This window comes from Myotis myotis, unplaced genomic scaffold, assembly GCF_014108235.1.
Source record: "Myotis myotis isolate mMyoMyo1 unplaced genomic scaffold, mMyoMyo1.p scaffold_m19_p_14, whole genome shotgun sequence".
Taxonomy (NCBI): domain Eukaryota; kingdom Metazoa; phylum Chordata; class Mammalia; order Chiroptera; family Vespertilionidae; genus Myotis; species Myotis myotis.
Genome location: NW_023416318.1, coordinates 188,432 through 206,242, shown reverse-complemented (window position 1 = coordinate 206,242; position 17,811 = coordinate 188,432). Strand labels below are relative to the sequence as shown.

The following is a 17,811-nucleotide window of genomic DNA, read 5'->3' as shown; positions in this document are numbered from 1 at the left end:
TTTCCGGTGTTGATATTTTAAATCTCCAAATTATTGTTTACTATTTTATTTATGGTAAGCGAAACCCTTTTTTAGGGGATATGAAAAAATCAGTAAGTACTTCACTCACTTTGTAGCCTCTGCAGTGCGGCTCCCCAGCTGCTCACGCCTGAGCTGCAGGTTGAGGAGGAAAATGCTGCATGAGATAGAAGTGCCCTTTTCCTGTCTTCACCTGGCCCAGGTTCATGTCCACAGCCTTCCTCATCCGTTTCCCCCTTGAGGAGGGGCGGGCCTGTTGCAGGATGTCCCTCCTCACCCTGTCCAGGGAACCTGGAGAGCTGCCCCGAGCCCAGGCCCTGCTTCCACTCGAGGCCTCAGAGCCTGCTCCGAGCTGAGCTTCAGTGCCCGGGTCTGGCCGGCTGGATAGATTCAGGGAGGAGGGGGTAAGACCCAGACTTTGTCTCATAAGAAATGCTAAACTTGCATAGCCAGAAGCTTTTCTGGAAAAAAGGGTTTTTTGAGCCACATGCTAGCCAGACAAATAACCAGGCCCCGGGACACGAAGTTGGAACCACCAACAGCAGGCCTGGATGGAGAAGACACGTCTGCTGTCCTAGAGCGGAGGGCTTTTTTATATATTACTAGAGGCCCAGTGCATGAAATTCATGCACGGGAGGAGGGGTGTCCCTCAGCCCGGCCTGCACCCTCTCTAGTACGGGACCCCTTGGGGGATGTCTGACTGCCGGCAGTCCAACATCCCTCTCACAATCCAGGACTGCTGGCTCCTAACCACTCTCCTGCCTGCCAGCCCGATCCCACACTGACCTGATCCCCCTAACTGCTCTCCCCTGCCAGCCTGATCCCCCTAACTGCTCTCCCCTGCCAGCCTGATCCCCCTAGCTGCCCTCCCCTGCCAGCCTGATCCCCCTAACTGCCCTCCCCTGCCGGCCTGATCCCCCTAACTGCCTCTTCCTTGGCCCCGCCACCATGGTTTTGTCTGGAAGGACATCTGATCTAATTAGCATATTGCCCTTTTATTAGTATAGATGTTTGGGGGTAAAAATATGGAAGTCGTTTTGAAAGACTTGACACTGGCTCTAGAGGAGGGGAAAGGTGAAGTGGGGAAGTTCTAGGATGGTGCCCTGTTCCTGAGGGAGAAGCATTTACTGGGGATTGGTGTGGGCACCGCGGCCGGCGGGCTGCTCCTGTTGGGTCGCCATCCTATGCTGAGGCAGAGCTACATCCACTCAGGACCCCACGCCGACTTTTGTTCGCTGGCCCACAGCTACCAACGGGGGAATGACTCTTGTTTTCCTCCCGTCTCTGGCCTGCTGTAACTTAATTTAGGACATCTTAGACCTTTTTCTTGTCAGAAGTTTTTCAGCTTTCACTTCTGCTTTCCCACACTTGGGGTACGTTTTCCCCTCGCTTTCTGTTCTGTAAAAGTTTTTGGGTTTTGCAAATGAAGGTTGTGGAGGTAGTGCTGGAGAGCAGGAAGGCCCTGTCTTTGACCAGGTACTGGCAGAGCGTGTTCAGTTAATGGTGTCTCCGGCTCTGCACTTAGGATTGGCGTGTTTTTCTGTATGTGTATTTTACCCCAACGACAACAGTATCTTGTGATTATTATGAGAGGCGTAGCAGCTCATCTGTTACCGAGGAAGAATACAAGAAAAGAAGGCGATGGAAGGAGAGGCTCATTTTTTTAAATCCTCACCCGAGGATATGTTTCTATTGACTTTAGAGGAAGAGGAAGAGAGAGAGAGTGAGACATCTATTGCTGCTCGTATGCACCCCAACCAGGGATTGAACCCACCACCTTGGTTCAGATGCTCCAACCAACTGAGCCACCCGGCCAAAGCCTAATTTGTCTTAATTGCTGTGAAATGGGGAGTCCAAGGTGAAAGTGTAGACTGACTCAGTAATTTTACTTTTGGCATTTATCTTAAAGAAACAAAGATGTACACAAAGTTTTAGCAGAATCACAGTAGTGAAAAATTGCAAACAATTAGATGGCGAGTAGTAGATGGACTATTATTTTGCACAACCAAAAATGGAATATTTTGCCACTAAAAAGTATGCCATAAATGTTTTTTTATTAAAGCATAGTGCAATCCCATTTTTTGTAAAAAGCATAGTATATATATTTTACATATATGCATAGAAAATAATCAGAAGAAGTATACCCTAATATTAACAGTGGATTATACCAAAGGTACAGAATTATGGATGATTCTTATTTCCCTGTCTATTTAAGTTTTTTCTTCCAACGAGAGCACATTTCTGTGCAACACCGTGAGAGAGGAAATGCGTGTGAATGCAACAGTTTACCAGTGGTCAGCAAACTCATTAGTCAACAGAGCCAAATATCAACAGTACAATGATTGAAATTTCTTTTGAGAGCCAAATTTTTTAATCTTAAACTATATGGGTAGGTACATTGTTATTAACTTAATTAGGGTACTCCTAAGGCTTAGGAAGAGCCACACTCAAGGGGCCAAAGAGCCGCATGTGGCTGGCGAACCGCAGTCTGCTGACCACGGTTAGGCAATTAGCCTTCTCACTTCTCACCAGGGCAGTCTGTCCTGCCACATCCTCACCTGATCTAGGGGAGACCAGCTCTCTAACGATTCTGCCTTTACAGACCGAGAAGTCAGCAGGGACCCCAGGAGCATGTTCAAATACGGCCTCTGAAGTTCAGAGATCCAAGAGGATCTCCATTCAACTTTCCTGATGCTCAAACCACGTCGGTAAAGGGGTGGCTGCTCCTCGTTCATGGGTCCCTCTGCAATGAAGAGCTGGGAGAACAGTTTTGCATCCACTTAGGGTTTCACAGAGGTTTTCTTTCTTTCTTTTTTAATCTTTCACAGAGATTTTCTTTAGAGATCGAGTTAATTCATTTTCCAGGACTTGGCTCACCTCTTCCACTTCATTTGAGGAATCCCTAGTGTCTCTACAACTTGGCTGTAAAAGCCCACATACTTTTCAGCCACATTATAGCACTCAGCGGAAGGCAGTTGTACTCTTATTGCATGATCTTCTCAGGGTCCTGCGTGCAGTGGTGGGTTTCTCAAGAAATGACTTGCTCCCTTGCGGTTGGAGACACACCGCATGCTGAGCCAGAGGCCTCCAGAAGGACGATCTGAAGGGTGTGGAGGAGGGGCCCAGCCCAGCCGTGACTCTGATCAAGCCTCCCTCCTCCCTGAACCTCAACCTCCTCTGCAAAATGGCCAGGGAGAAGGTCTGGACCAAGTGATGGGGAGGCCCTCACAGCTCTAACAGCCGGTGCTGAGAGCACAGCCGGCCCTTCCCCCCAATACGTGTGCGCGATAGTATTGCAACCCATATGGTAGGTAGACTACAGTTTTGTTTTGTGTCAATTAAAGACAAAAAAAAGTAACCCCCCATCCCTCCACCCAACGAAAGAAGTAATAACGAGAATGAATACATAAAGAAGGCGGAAAAAACCTAAGGGAAGGGCTGTTGCTCCCCTTGTGAGGGGAGTTCTCAGTGTGAAGTCCTGTAGTGGCTGTTGCGCAGGGCCCCTCACCATCTTAGACGTATCTCTCTGAAGGGCTGGGCTTGCCTGTGGGCCTGACCACGGGCCTGAAAGAGAGACAACCATCATTGCGGCGAGCGCAGTGCAGCAGCATCCATGTCCACCCGCCCTCCCCGGCCTCCCAGCCTCGTCAGGGTCTGAGGACCTGTCCCTGGGACACAGCACAGGACTGGCGGAGTGACCTCAGCAACCTACCAAGTGCCTGACTTGTGCCACCTTGTCTGTTTAACCCTCAGCAAACTGAGGGGCAGGCACTGGTAATGAGGGCTAGAGAGCATGCGTGCCCAAGGGCACAGAACTAGCAGGTGGTGGAGCCAGGATCTGAACACAGGACCTCTGTCAAAGATCCCCATGGAGGTGAGAGAAGGAAGCTGATAATCAAATCAGCAGTTGACCTGATTCTCAGGCCCCGACAGGGTCACAGGGGAGGACGTGAGCAAACCACCACCATCAGCCGAGTGGAGCTACTTTATTTAAAAGTCCCCTTGACCCCCAACAGTCTTCAGCGGGACCCCCTCTCGGGTCCCTCCCTGCGCCATCACCTGAAGACCCCCACGTGCAGAACACCCCATGTCACCTGCCACTGCCCAGCTGTTGCACAGTGGACGTGTTTGCCTCAACTCAACCCCTCTAGCCTGCTGTCTCCTGGGCTGTGTCTCTAACCTTCAACGCTGGCAATCCCAATAAAGTTTTCAAATGCATTTTTTAAAAAATAAAAAGTCCCCTTGATAACCACACTAGAAATGTGTGCGAATTCAGTACTGGGCTAGCGCCCCCTGTCTGCACACGCCATGCTCCAAAACTCTGCCCACAGTCATCACCGCGTGTGTTCGCTCAGGCGAACGTGTGGACTCCTCAGCTACCTTTCATCTGCATAGCGTTGTGTTTTATTCTCAGCTACTCATTTCAACACGGGAATTTTCAGAAAGAGAAAAGGGATGATTCTCCTCCAAAAGCTCCCAACTGAACCCCAAGGATTGAGCTTGCTAAAATTCTCTGTTTTTAAAGTCTTTATCCTCTTAGTTTATCACCTACAATATATGCATTGAAAATTCATTACACTTCCGTGGTTAGAAATAAGGATGTGTAAGATCTTGAACTGGCATCCCTGCAGAGAAATATCAAGGAGTGTGAAGTGCACGCCCCAGGTTTAAAGTCTGAAATGCTTTCATCTACTGAAAGGAACTGGTGAATGTGGTTGGTTTTCCTTAACCCCCTGCTTTCGTAGCCCCAGAGCACAGGAAGGAGCTGGCGCTGCTACTTGCTGGCATGATGGCCTTGAACAAGTCACTGCGTGGTGGGCCTCAGCTTCCCCACCGCAAAACAGTGGCCACAGTGACTGCTTTAAAGGTTGTTATGAAACCTGAAATTTAAATATGTCTACCTATACAGGGTGTCCCCCCCCCCAATGTATACACACTTTGAATAATTACTAATCCCCGTGGGTTAAATCTGAGGAGAAACATGGGAATTAACAATTATTCGAAGTGTGTGCACATTTCCGGGAAGACACCCAATATAATTATAAGCCAAGTCCTGGGTACACTGGAGGCTTTCATCCGACAGTGGCTATTGTTGTCGATAATCTGAGTGTACATGTCTCTGCCCCCTTGGGTAGGTTTTCTGGCCTCTGAGCAGTGGTCTGTGAGATGGGACCACGGGGTCCACCTATCACCTGGGGTTGCTGTGAGGATAAGAGGGATCCTGAGTGTAACCTGCATGGCAGCGCGGGGCTGGAATGGGTGCTTGTTAGACATGAGCACGGGGCTGCCTCGGCCTCGGCCGGGAAGGAGAGCGGAGACGGAGGCCTTGTCCTCTCTGTGATCATTTCAGAAGGACCCTGGGCTGAGCCTGGATGGGCAGTCACTTGAGCTGCCAGAGAGCTGCCTCTGGTGCCCCCTTTCTTTCCCTCGTTCTTGGCAGCCAGTCCGGGCCCTGCATGGCACAGGGACATTAGGGACCAAGGCCCTTACTTATTTGGTTCAGGTGATAAAAGATGGGCGCTCAAGAAACTAGATAGAGCAAGTCGGGAAAAAAAAAAAAATAAGTAAAGCTTTCTTATGAAAACACCAAACCGCAGCAGTAATCATCCAGATAAAAAGACCTCAGGTTTTTTTGAGGAGCTGGAGTAAAGGGGGAGACCATTCGGATTTTTTATTTTTTGGCGCTAGGCCAAACAAGATGCAGATTTCCTGAAGCCACGGTGCTCCCCATCAGCCCAGCCTGGGCCTGTGTTTCCTCCATTTGCTCAGGCACCAGGCCTAGTCCCTGTCCCCCGGACTCCACTGCTAAGGCCTCTCAGGCGGGTTCCTATCGTCTGCTGCCTGGGGAGCTAGAACCTGAGCCCAGGGCTGCCCAGCGGGTTAGCAGGCCCAACCGTTAGGAGACTCACCTGGGACATTTGCAAACGCGCCTTCGGTTCCCTGGATAAGGAAAAAGAAGAGGTGGAGTGACTGCCGCCCAATAGGCCCCAAGTGTGGTTTCTTCTTCCCTTTTCCTGTTTCCTTAGGTTTCTAACTCTTGGGAGCCCAGGTGAGGGCTTCTTTTCCATCCTTCTTCTCAACAATGAAAAGAAAGCAAACTACACCCCCCCCCCCCCCCCCGCAAAAACAGCACCAACATTGCAAATACAGATGTGGTTTGCCTTCATGGGAACCAAAGCCGGGTAGGGGGCCCATGGGGAGAGGGTCAAGGTTGAACCTCCATCCCTGGTGGTTTTGACCCCGCCTCAAGGGCATGGGTCCCAGGGCCCAGAGGCGGCCTCGCCCGCGGTCGTTTGTGATAAACCGGGTCCGCGCATTCACTACCCGCTGCGCGGAGGGAACCACCCACTGCGGCCGCTAGGAGATTGGTAGGGATCTGTGTTCCAGCAGAACCTTCCCGGGGAATGGAAGACGGGAGGGGAGGGGCTTTCCCGAGTCCGATCTCCTGGGAGAAACTGGCTGTGACTGGCCCTGCGGTGCAGCTCAGAGTCCCAGACATCTCCATCCCACTCCCAGCCAGAGTCACCTCCAAGCCAGGGTCACCTCCCAGCCAGGGTCACCTCCCAGCAAAGGGTCGTTCCCAGCCAAGGGTCACCTCCCAGCAAAGGGTCGCCTCCCAGTAAAGGGTCGCCTCCCAGCACAGGGTCACCTCCCAGCACAGGGTCGCCTCCCAGCACAGGGTCGCCTCCCAGCACAGGGTCACCTCCCAGCCAAGGGTCGCCTCCCAGCAAAGGGTCACCTCCCAGCACAAGGTCACCTCCCAGCACAGGGTCACCTCCCAGCAAAGGGTCGCTCCCAGCCAAGGGTCACCTCCCAGCAAAGGGTCGCTCCCAGCAAAGGGTCGCCTCCCAGCACAGGGTCACCTCCCAGCACAGGGTCGCCTCCCAGCACAGGGTCACCTCCCAGCACAGGGTCGCCTCCCAGCACAGGGTCACCTCCCAGCAAAGGGTCACCTCCCAGCACAGGGTCGCCTCCCAGCACAGGGTCACCTCCTAGCAAAGGGTCACCTCCCAGCAAAGGCTCACCTCCCAGCACAGGGTCGCCTCCCAGCACAGGGTCGCCTCCCAGCAAAGGGTCACCTCCCAGCACAGGGTCACCTCCCAGCAAAGGGTCACCTCCCAGCACAGGGTCACCTCCCAGCACAGGGTCACCTCCCAGCACAGGGTCGCCTCCCAGCAAAGGGTCGCCTCCCAGCACAGGGTCGCCTCCCAGCAAAGGGTCACCTCCCAGCACAGGGTCGCCTCCCAGCACAGGGTCACCTCCCAGCACAGGGTCACCTCCCAGCCAAGGATCGCCGGGAGCAGGCTGCGCAGCGGGCGGTAGAGGAGCGGACGGCTCCCCGAGGACCCCCCCCCCCAGCCCCGGACTCACTGTAGCTGCAGATGACAGTGACGATCAGCGACAGGAGGAGGACCGCGCAGGTCCCCGCCAGCGGCGCCCAGATGTAGATGACGCAGGCGAAGTGCAGCTCCCTGGTGTCCACTGGCCACACCGAGGACGCCAACGTTTAGGAGCGGGCCGGGGTCCCCCCCTCCCTACCCCTGCCGCCCGGGCTCGTCTCCGTCCTCCCTCGGTGGTCAGGACCGTCCCTGCCCCGCCCCGGGACCCCGCGCCGCCTCACCTGTGGGGTCTGCTGCCGGCCGGCAGGCCTCCGGGCGCGGGGACACTAGCCGCGACGCGTTGGTGGGCGGCGGCCGCGTGGGGGGTCGCGGCGCGGGCGTGGTGGTGGGCTTGGCTGCGGGAGCGACAGAGCGGAGCTGGGGCCGGGCGGGGGCTTTGCCAGGAACCCTCGCGTCCCGGTGCCGGCCCTGCGGCGGCCCCTGCTGCTCCCCGGGTTCCGCGAAGGTGCCCCCGGCGCCCCCAGCTGGGTCGCGGGAGCTCGCTCCCCTCCATCCGCCTCTCTCCGGGGCTCGTCCCCGCCCGGGGGGCGCTGCCTCGTGGGCGCGGGTGGGTACCCACGCTCCACTGACGAGGAAACGGAGACTCAGAGAACTTAAGTCCCGTGCCCAGGCCCACACGGGCACCGGAACTCGAACCCAGACCGGCCGGACCCAGAAAGCTATCTTCAGTCCCTACCCGGCTGCCCGTCAGCCTCAGTTTCCCGGTCTGTGAAATGGGTACAGGATCTAATGAGCTCCCCAGGGGCGCTAAGAGGCTCGAAAGCGGGGCGCGTCCCTGGGAAAAACGGGTTCGGAGGCGAGTGCCCACCCCCACCCCGAGCGGCGCCCGGACCTGGCAGGAAGACGGGCACGAAGGGGCTGAAGTACATGATCGAGTTGCTCAGGACCGAGCAGAAATAGTAGCCTTCGTTCTCCTTGCGGAAGCTGTTCAGGGTGAGGCTGTAGCGGTCGTTCCCCACCTTCGCGCCCGAGAACCGGCTGGAGTCCGGGACGGCCTTGCCGCGGACCTTGGAGATGAACGTGAGGAAGGTGGGGCTGCGGGCGGCGCCGGGCTCCAGGAACAGCCAGGAGCAGCCCGAGCCCGACGTGGACAGCAGCACCTCGCAGTGCAGCTCCACCCGCTGGCCCAGGGCCGCCGTCGTCTCCCGCGGCGTCATCCGGAACTCGCTGGCCCCCAGGGCCCCGGCGGCGTCTGCGGGGATGCGGACGGAGAGGCTGAGCCCGGAGCCCAGCGCCTCCCGCGTCTTCCTGCCCCCCGACCCCCGCCCGCTGCCACCCCCGAGGGGCGCGAACTCACGGAGCAGCAGGCCCAGTGGCAGGAGCCACCCGGCCCCCGGCGAGGTCATGGCGCGCTCCCGCGGCGCGGCTCCGCTCCCGGCTCAGATGCGAGCGAAGAGACGGGGTGGGACGCCGAGGGGAGAAGTTGCTCTCTTCGGACCGATTCCACCTTCGGAGGATGTGATGTCACCCGTCGCCCCGCTTTTTGCGGTTGTCACCTTCCAGCCCAGCGAGGGGGCTGGGGCCCTTGGGTAGGAGCCGTCGGGGCAGCCTGGCGGGGGCTGGGGCAGCTGAGAACCGCAGGGTTGAGGCTGAAGGAAAGGGCTGGGACACGGCCCTCGGAAATGGCACTTCTGTGGGGGTGGGAGAGTGATGCGAGGTTAGAGGCTTCAAAAACCCAGGGCGGGAGCGAGCAGAAATCAGAGAGTCCCCTTCGTTTGCCCTCTCTCAGTGTTTCTAGCGCGGTCACCTTGGGGCTTGGTCTGCATGAAGGGCATCGGGGGCTGAGAGGGAAGCGGGTTAATGGCTTGCCCACTTCTCGGCACTGGGTCAGGGGAGCCAGGTGTTCGCCCAGGAGGGACCATGGGGCAGGCGGTTCCCCGTGGACCACACCCTGGCTCTCTCCTGGCCTGTCCTCCAGTTGTGAACATTAGTCTCATGAATCTGATAGCAGGATCTGATAGTGTCACTCCTGCACCTCCTGTGACCTGCAGGACTGACCGGATGAAAGCTTAACCCTGGCCCAGCTCAGAGGCTTTGAGTGCTGGCTTCCCCCAGCCTCTGCCCAGTTCTTCCCTGCCCCCCACCCCCCAATGCGTTCTCTCTCACAGGCCTTGAGATTGTCTGAACTCCTCTTGCCTTTGCTGTTCCCTATGCTTGGAAGACTTTCTGCGTCAGCCCTGGGGCCAGCTCCCGGGCTGTGAGACCTGGACCCCATTTCTCTGTATACCTGGTCCTGGGTGCTGGGAGAGATATGGGTGTAGCCGGGTGAATGCAGGCAGTTTTCCCTCTCTGCCCTGGCACACGTGGCCCCTTTCCCTTTGTCCATTGCGGTACTGAAACCTTCCAGACCCAGGGGGTGCCCTCCTCCCAGTTCTTTGTGGCTTCCAGACCTGCCCACTTCGAACCCTATATTGGGGGCACTTCAGACTTTGCTTAATTCTGGAGCCAAGCCACCTGGCATTATCTGTTCTATGTGTCTGCCCGACCTGTGAGTTCTGTCTGGTGGGGACCATGTCCCAGATCTCAGCTTGGGCTGAGCTGTGTTTATGAACGGTACTCCCTTTGTGGAATCCTAACAAGTGTCGAATGGACTTTAAAAAAAAAAAATGACTTTGATTTCCATGCTCCCCTTCCCCTTCTCAAAGCATCAAGATGCTTACTAAAACATGGAGCCTTTTACATTTTCTATTTGAAACTGTTTTTAACGTGTCTTTTAACTTACAAGAATCACATATTCTTGAAAAACTTCAGATAATACAAAAAAGAATAGAGGGAAAGCTCTGTCTCAACTTTCCTCATAGTCATCCATTCTCAAGAGAAAATCACTGTTACTTTTGAGTGTGTCCCTCAGATATTATCTGTTCATAGACAGATATTTAGATATTGTTTGAGATACATGCAGTTGTACCATATATATATGCAACTCACCTTTTTTATCCAACAGTAGAAGGAAAGATTTTCATGTAAGCTTATGTAGAGTTACCCCATTCTTCTAAGTGGGTGCATTTTCATTTAAGCAGTTTCTCAATTTTTGTAATTACTAGCAAGGCTGTAGTAGATATAATGTATCTGTATCCTTGAGGACTTGCACTGGTACATGTAATATTTACACATTAAAGATAAGAGAGGTTGGGAAGGAAACCCTTTATAATTATGGTTATGAAAGGGTACACCGAAATGGATCCCCTGGCATACGGATGTGTGTGTGTGTGTGTGTGTGTGTGTGTGTGTGTGTGTGTGTCCCTGGGTGTATAGACACAGGGCTGGGCCTTAATTCACGTAAGTGAACGTAACAGCTAAGTCCAGACAGGCCAGGGATGTGGCAATCCTCATTTTAGATAGCAGCTTGCCGTTTTTATTTGTTTATCTAATTTTTTGTTAATCCTCACCGGAGGATACATTTTCCCCATGATTTTTAGAGAGAGTGGAAGGGAGGGGGAGAGACAAAGAGAGAGAAACATTGATGTGAGAGAGACACACCGATTGGTTGCCTCCCTCACACAACCAAGCCGGGCCAGAAATACCCCAATGATATTTTTCTATTCTTTTTTGTATTATCTGAAGTTTTTCAAGAATATGTGATTCTTGTAAATTAAAAGACACTTTAAAAACAGTTTCAAATAGAAAATTAAGCCTGCAACCGAGGTAGGTGCCCTTGACCGGAATCAAGCCCGCCAACCGAGGGCCAATGCTCTAACCCAGCCGTGGGCAAACTACAGCCCGCAGGCCGGATCCGGCCTGTTTGAAATGAATAAAACTATTGAAAAAAAAGACCGTACCCTTTTATGTAATGATGTTTACTTTGAATTTATATTAGTTCACACAAACACTCCATCCATGCTTTTGTTCCGGCCCTCCGGTCCAATTTAAGAACCCATTGTGGCCCTCGAGTCAAAAAGTTTGCCCACTCCTGCAACCACTGAGCAACTCTGTAGGGCGCAGCTTGCCATTTTGCCTCTTCTCTGTTCCCACCGCAAGGGTGTCAGATGGCCCTGCTGGCCAAAGGATGCAACTGGGGGGATGGTGAAGAGGACAGACAGCTATGGAAGTATTCCTCCTCCAGGGGAGGAAGCATGGAGGGGAGCCAGGGTCCACCTGCAGATATTTGGACCTTGGAAACGATGCCCTTGGGTACGATGATGGTCAGATTTGGGGTGCAATGCATGAAAATAGAGTAGTCCCCTCTCAATCTCCAGGAAACGAGACTTGGAGGCCTTCCAGCCTGTGGCTAAGCAGAGCATGAGCCCTGGGAGAGGCAGCCCCCTTTGTACAGAGCAACGGAGGGATGTGGGGGGGGGGGGATGCCAAGGCAGCATGTCAAACCCACCAAGGAGGCTTTGTGACCCCAATGATATTTTTCACAGAACGTGGTGGATTTTCAGTGTAACCACAACGACATCCGCTGTGTATCAGGCAGAAGAGCAGATGCAATTGCGAAAGTTTTGGGGGTGCTTGCTTGCGCTGGGGCCAGGTGTGCAGAGGGCTGGATTTGGCCTGCCTCTCGCCTCCAGGTGAGCTCCCACCCCCACACTGCAGCACTCACCCGGGGTGGCGTGAAGAGATGAGAGCAGCTGCACTCGCCCAGCAAGCCCCTTATTTTTGAAAAGCATCGAGAGAGAGAGAGAGAGAGAGAGAGAGAGAGAGAGAGAGAGAGAGAGAGAGAGAAATCAGTTTCTGTGCTGAATTGAAACAGGTCTTCGTTTTTTTCAAGGTGTTTGTTCTTAAAACATGGAAATAAAATAACTTTAATTTACACAACTTTAAGACATATTCAGAATGCACAACTGGGTGGGGCAGTGGTAGGAAAGTAATCAGGGCTCAGTGTCACAGTCCCTAAGATGCTGACGGACAACCTGGAACCGATGGCTAACTTGCCTGCTGTCTCTCTCCCCTTGCCTAAGGAGATGCTTGTTGGGCCCTACAAAGGCTTTAAAAGGCCTTGCTTTATCTCGGCCATAAATATGTACCTGTCAACTCTATCTCACTTTTGCCACTCGCACTTCCCTCCACCCTGGGAACCTCCAAGCTCAGGCAGGCTGCTGCCATCTCTTGCCTGGACTTCTGCAGTGGTCTCCTAACCGGCCACCCCACTTTTACTCTGGTCCCTTCCATTGCTTCTGGTCCTTTCCAGTGGAAACCCTGTCCTGCCAACCCCCTGCTTCAACCTGCAAGGGCTTCACAGGCCCTAGGGGAACATGGGGTGGTCCCCAAAGCTGCCCGAGGCCCTGCATGCTCCCTCTCCAGCCCTAACGCCATCCTTTCCCACTCGCCTTCTTCACGTGTAGTGGGTGTGGCGTCTTGGTGTTTTTGAAAGGGTCCTTTTTCCTTTCCATTTCAATGCCGCTGTGCAAGCTGTTCTCTAAGCCAGGAGCGCCCTCAGCTCTGCTCAGTAAGACCCAGCTCAAGCCTCTGCTCTCTACGGGGCTCAGCTCCTTGTCCCTGCCCCCGCCCCTGTGCGGTATAGACTGCCTGGACCTCGGGCATCCCTGGACTGCAGCACTTATGCTGCATAGCAACGGTTTCTTTGTTCATCATCTTGATGACCAGACCCTTGGTTCCTCGAGGAAGAGACCTTGTCCTGCTCATATATGTACAGTGGTGCCTAACAGAGGGTGTGGCACCCTCTTGGTCTCAGAGAAACCCTTGTTTGGTAAATGCTAAATGAGAGCAAAAGAAGGTGCAGCGAGCCAGAGGAGGTAGAGGTGGTCGGCTTCAGGTGAGTGGGGTCATGAAAGGCTTTACAAAGTGTCTGGTTTGGAGATAAGGTTAGAATTAGGAGAGAGGTTGGTTAGAATGAGGCATGGGACTTGGTCAAGATGGTGCCGATACGATGCTTTAATACATAGTCATGACATGGTTGAAAGAAAAAGAAGGAGGAAGAGGAGAAGGTAGATGCATTAATAGCGTATAAAAGGATATGTAACTCAAATTCGGATGTGAATTCACTCCAGAAGAGATGCAAATGATGTAACAGTCTGAACAGAGTTTAAAATAAAGAGAGTAGCATGTAGAAAATGCAGGAATCAAACAGGAACAATTGAAGGATGATAAATATTGAGCATACTGGGAATGAGAACTTTAGCTATAAACATGCACTCCACATTGGACAGAGTTGAAGGGAGAATGAGTAAAATGGGAGCTAGCACTGAGGAATTCACAGAGAACGCAAAGCAGGGTGGTACACGCAGAAGCAGTGAAGACAGAGCAGTTTGTGAAGCTGTTGAGATGTGCTCAGCACTGTGAAATGTGTAGTGGGGTTTCAGAAAAAGGGGAATAAAGGGAATTTAGAGAAGGACTATTGGAAGAGATCATGGCTGAAGACTCTCCACAATTAAAGACACAAGTGTTCTCAGAGTGCCAAATAGAATAAGTGAAAATATATCCATTTCTAGAACATTCCAAAGTGAACCACAAGACATCAAAAGCAAAGAGAGAAAGGCATCCCAGAATGTCAGAGAAAGCTGGGATAACTTTATGCCGTGGATTCATTAACGAATTGGATCTATTCAGCTCCCTTTTTCATCTGCTCTGTTAACTGTAGACAGATTTTCACCATGCGGCCACGGATGCGGCTGTGACAGTAAGCCAGGCATTCAAATGAGCGAGCACTGTCCCTTTCTGCACCAGCCACACTGAGAGACGTGAGAGAGTTGTATGTTTTCCTTCTTGTGCCTTCTTCATTGAGGAGCAATAAGAAATTTTTGAAAGGCTTATCCATACCTCAAATCCATGTGCCATAAACCTCTTGAAATTATTGCATTTAATTTTGCTTTGTTTATAGCAAATAAAAAGTCAACTTAGTTCCTCAATGAGACTGTTGAATGTAGATTTAAAATTTTTTTTTTATTGATTTCAGAGAGGAAGAGAGAGGGAGAGAGAGCTAGAAACCTCAATGATGAGAGAGAACCACTGATCGGCTGCCTCCTGCACACCCCCTACTGGGGATCGAGCTGGCAACCTGGGCATGTGCTCTTGACCAAAATTGAACCCGTGACCCTTCAGGCTGCAGGCCCGCGCTCCATGCACTGGGCCAAACCAGCTGGAGCAAGGTTTAAGTTGTCTTGCGTTGTTTCTCTACATTAGGGAAGAGTAGGTTCATTTGTTTCATGGATTATATTCTTCAAATTTTTAAGAACTCACATTTCGCGAAGACCCTGTTTTTCTTCAAATTCTTTCACAAAATAATGGGTGACACCTTGAAAAGCTTATCTGTGACCTAACAGCCTTGAATGAATTTCTCCCAGATCCTTGATAATGGTCCCCAGCGAGTCCCTCTTCTTGTCCTTGGTGCCGTGGCGTCCGCACTGCCCAAAGTGGTCTCCGTCCCTCTACCACTCATCCCGACCCAGCCCTATCCAACTCTCTAAGAGCTGACTTTCTCCTCAGTTACTTTTTAACTGAAATCCCTTATTTTGAGGTAATCGTAGGTTAACATTGTAGTTATAAGCATTGTACAGAGAGATCCTGAAGTTCCCCCCAATGGTAACATCTTGCTTAACTACAGTGCAATATCACCAAAGGTTACTTTTTATGTTTAATAATTAACTTTTGAGATTCTTAATGTATGCTATTTTTAAACAGTTGTGCACTACTAATAGTGGTAATGATGGTGCAATCTAAATAACTTTTTAAAACTTAGAAATTTATGGTTACAGGAAATTAAAATTTCAACTTATATACATTTTTGGCAGACAAGCATGAATAATAAAAGATCTTCAAGCATAAGGACCTATTACAGCCCAGCTGGGGGTGGTTCAGTGGTTGAGCATCAACTTTGAACCAAGAGGTCACCAGTTCGATTCCCTGTCAGGGCACATGCCTGGGTTTCGGGCTCAGTCCCCAGTAGGGGATGTGCAGGAGGCAGCCAACAGATTTCTCTCTCTCTCTCTCTCTCTCTCTCTCTCTCTCTCTCTCTCTCTCTCTCTCTCTCTCTCTCTCTCTCTCTCTCCTCGTCCCTCTAAAATAAAGAAAAACATTAAAAAAGGAACCTATTACATTAGAGTAAAATTCTGTGGAGGAAATGGGGTAGGATCCATAAGTTTAAGGAGTAAAAAGAATGATGCATAACGAGTCCATACAGTTTTCTTCAAACCTGTAGCTGTTGAGATTCCTTGGTAGCGAAGCTGCGGGGAGGCGGGGACGCGGCAGCCCCGATGCCAGGCGTGTGGGCGCGGTTGGGTCCCTGGGCGCGCGCTCCTGGGACTATGCCCGCCCGGCTGCAGGGGACGCGGCGGCGGCGGCGGCCGTGCACTTGGGGTTGCTGAGCGGCGCGGCGCTTTGGAGGAGGCGCGGCTCGATGCGTTGGGGACCCTCCCGCTGCTGGCGCGGGCCACGCGAAACGCGACTCCGAAGTGTCCCTACAGCAGATGCCCGGCTGCGGGGCCGCGGGCGCCCGCGCCACGTGCGCCCTGCTCACCGGTGCACTCGGCGCCCTAAGACGCCCCGGCCAGCCTCTCCCAGCCCCGCCGCCGCTACCTGCAGCCCCGGGCCGAGATCCCGGACCGGATCCTGGACGTGGGCTCTGTTGGCCGCTGGTGGGTGAGTTCCTCCACCTGCCCGCACATTTGCACGTGGGCCCCCTGGCCGCACGCGGAGGCCTATGAGCGGTCTTCCATGAGAAGTATCAGCCCGTGGTGCTCACTGACGACCAGGTGCTATGGAAGGAGCAGGCCTTGCAGAGGGAGAAGGACAAGCTGGTCCGAGCCAGGCCCGACTCGTTGGGGCAGTCAGTCCGCAGGGCCCCAGATGAAACCCAGTGAGGCCCAGGTCCCGCCCAGCTCCCAGCCCTGGCCGGTGCCTGGCGGACTGTTCGCCTGGGAGTGTGTAATTGGTGTGAATGAGCCTCAAGCGCAGAGTAACTGAAATAAATCATATGCAGAGGGTTCTCGCTGGGTTTCCACACAATTAGGGGGCCTTTCTCCCTCTCACATTGTTCCTTGGCAGCTGGAGCGAATCCAGAGCCTTCTTGTTCTGGGAGTGGGGAGAGCAGAGCACAGGACCATGTACGTGTGTCCCTGCCAGAGTCAGTGATGAGCGTTATCCATAAACAAGCCTTTTCATTGGGCCTCACGGTCCCCTCACTGAGGCATCCTGTCTGTGAGGTGATTCCCAAGCTCTCCTACAGCCAGACAGGTTTTCTTTCTTCTTCTTTTTAAAAAAAATATATTTTATTGATTTTTTTACAGAGAGGAAGGGAGAGGGATAGAGAGTTAGAAACATCGATGAGAGAGAAACATCGATCAGCTGCCTCCTGCACACCTCCTACTGGGTATGTGCCTGCAACCAAGGTTCATGCCCTTGACCAGAATCGAACCTGGGACCCTTCAGTCCGCAGGCCGATGCTCCATCCACTGAGCCAAACCGGTTAGGGCTTCTTTTTAAATTCTGAGCTGCAATTTATACTCTCATTTTCATGAGTAACATTTTTTGTTTTTATTTTAAATTATTTTGAAATAATTATAGTCTCAGAGTAAACTGGGAAAATAATACAGGACATCCGTTGTGCCTTTTGCCCAGCTTCCCCCCAGGGTAACATTTTACATAAGCAGAACCAAACCAGAGATCGACCTTGGCATAGCTGTTTGGATTTTACAGGGAAACTTTTTGCTAAACAGCCTGCGTTTACTATTTGTGTATTGATCGTGATGTTGGAAGGAGAATGTATTTTCTGACCTGGGAATTATTATGGAATCACAGATTCTGGTTGTAGTATACTTCAGTAACCTTTAAAACACAGAAGCCTATGGAAAGGAATATATTAATGTACGTACGTAGCTGGTACTTAGCTAGGTTATGGTAATCATACTTTTTAAAAACTAAACTGACAGGAATAGACTAACTTTCTCACCTAGGTGGCCTGTGCCTAATTAATAAAACAAGGAGATGAAACAACCAACCAACCAAACAAACCTGTAGCTACTGAGTTACTATTTGCCCACACGGTTTATCACTCTTGGTTTTGTCGGTCTTTTCAATTCTTCCAGTCTGATAGGTGTTCGTGGTATCTCACTGTTGCTTAAACTTGCATCTCCCCAATTAAGGCCGAGAGTGAGCATCTTGTCACATGCTGGCCATTCAGCTCGCCTCTCTGCAAAGTGCCTGTGTGTACCCTTTGCCCTCTCCTTCATGTTGGGCATCAGCAACGTAACTTCCACACACCAGATCTCACATCATTTGAAATACAAACTTTATTGGTGCTTAGAGAACCTGATTTCTTCCCAACAACTGCATTACCAATTTCTTTTTCTCACCTGGCAAGAAATGTTTTAATTTTTGTTTTATTTTTATGGTAACAAATAATTTTCAAGTTTATTTCCTTTTTAAAAAATACAAAGCGAAACTACAAACAGGTTCAATCAAGACATTTTATCTCACATTGACATGCTCTATGGGA

General features: G+C 52.0%; 1 protein-coding gene and 1 pseudogene across 1 annotated transcript; one reads left to right on the top strand and one right to left on the bottom strand.

Moving 5' to 3' along the window:
- Positions 1–2,053: 2,053 nt before the first annotated feature.
- CD8A (CD8a molecule) lies at positions 2,054–8,875 on the bottom strand. The gene is made up of 6 exons (XM_036333881.1): positions 8,716–8,875; positions 8,251–8,610; positions 7,640–7,753; positions 7,390–7,500; positions 5,928–5,958; positions 2,054–3,582 (listed from the first exon to the last, which is right to left on the bottom strand). Exons 1-6 carry the CDS (start codon positions 8,762–8,764, stop codon positions 3,531–3,533), a joined length of 717 nt encoding a protein of 238 aa, XP_036189774.1. The 5' UTR covers positions 8,765–8,875; the 3' UTR covers positions 2,054–3,530.
- A 3,880-nt stretch (positions 8,876–12,755) lies between these two features.
- On the top strand, positions 12,756–16,177 carry LOC118669379 (annotated as a pseudogene).
- The last annotated feature ends 1,634 nt before the right edge of the window (positions 16,178–17,811 follow it).

Bases quoted from the DNA above. Each gene is read 5' to 3' on its own strand.
- CD8A (XM_036333881.1), bottom strand. From the start codon at position 8,764: ATGACCTCGCCGGGGGCCGGGTGGCTCCTGCCACTGGGCCTGCTGCTC. The intron at 8,611-8,715 runs GTGAGTTCGCGC...GCATCCCCGCAG, and splicing joins GCCACTGGGCCTGCTGCTCC to ACGCCGCCGGGGCCCTGGGG. The intron at 7,501-7,639 runs GTGAGGCGGCGC...CGGTGTGGCCAG, and splicing joins GCCGGCAGCAGACCCCACAG to TGGACACCAGGGAGCTGCAC.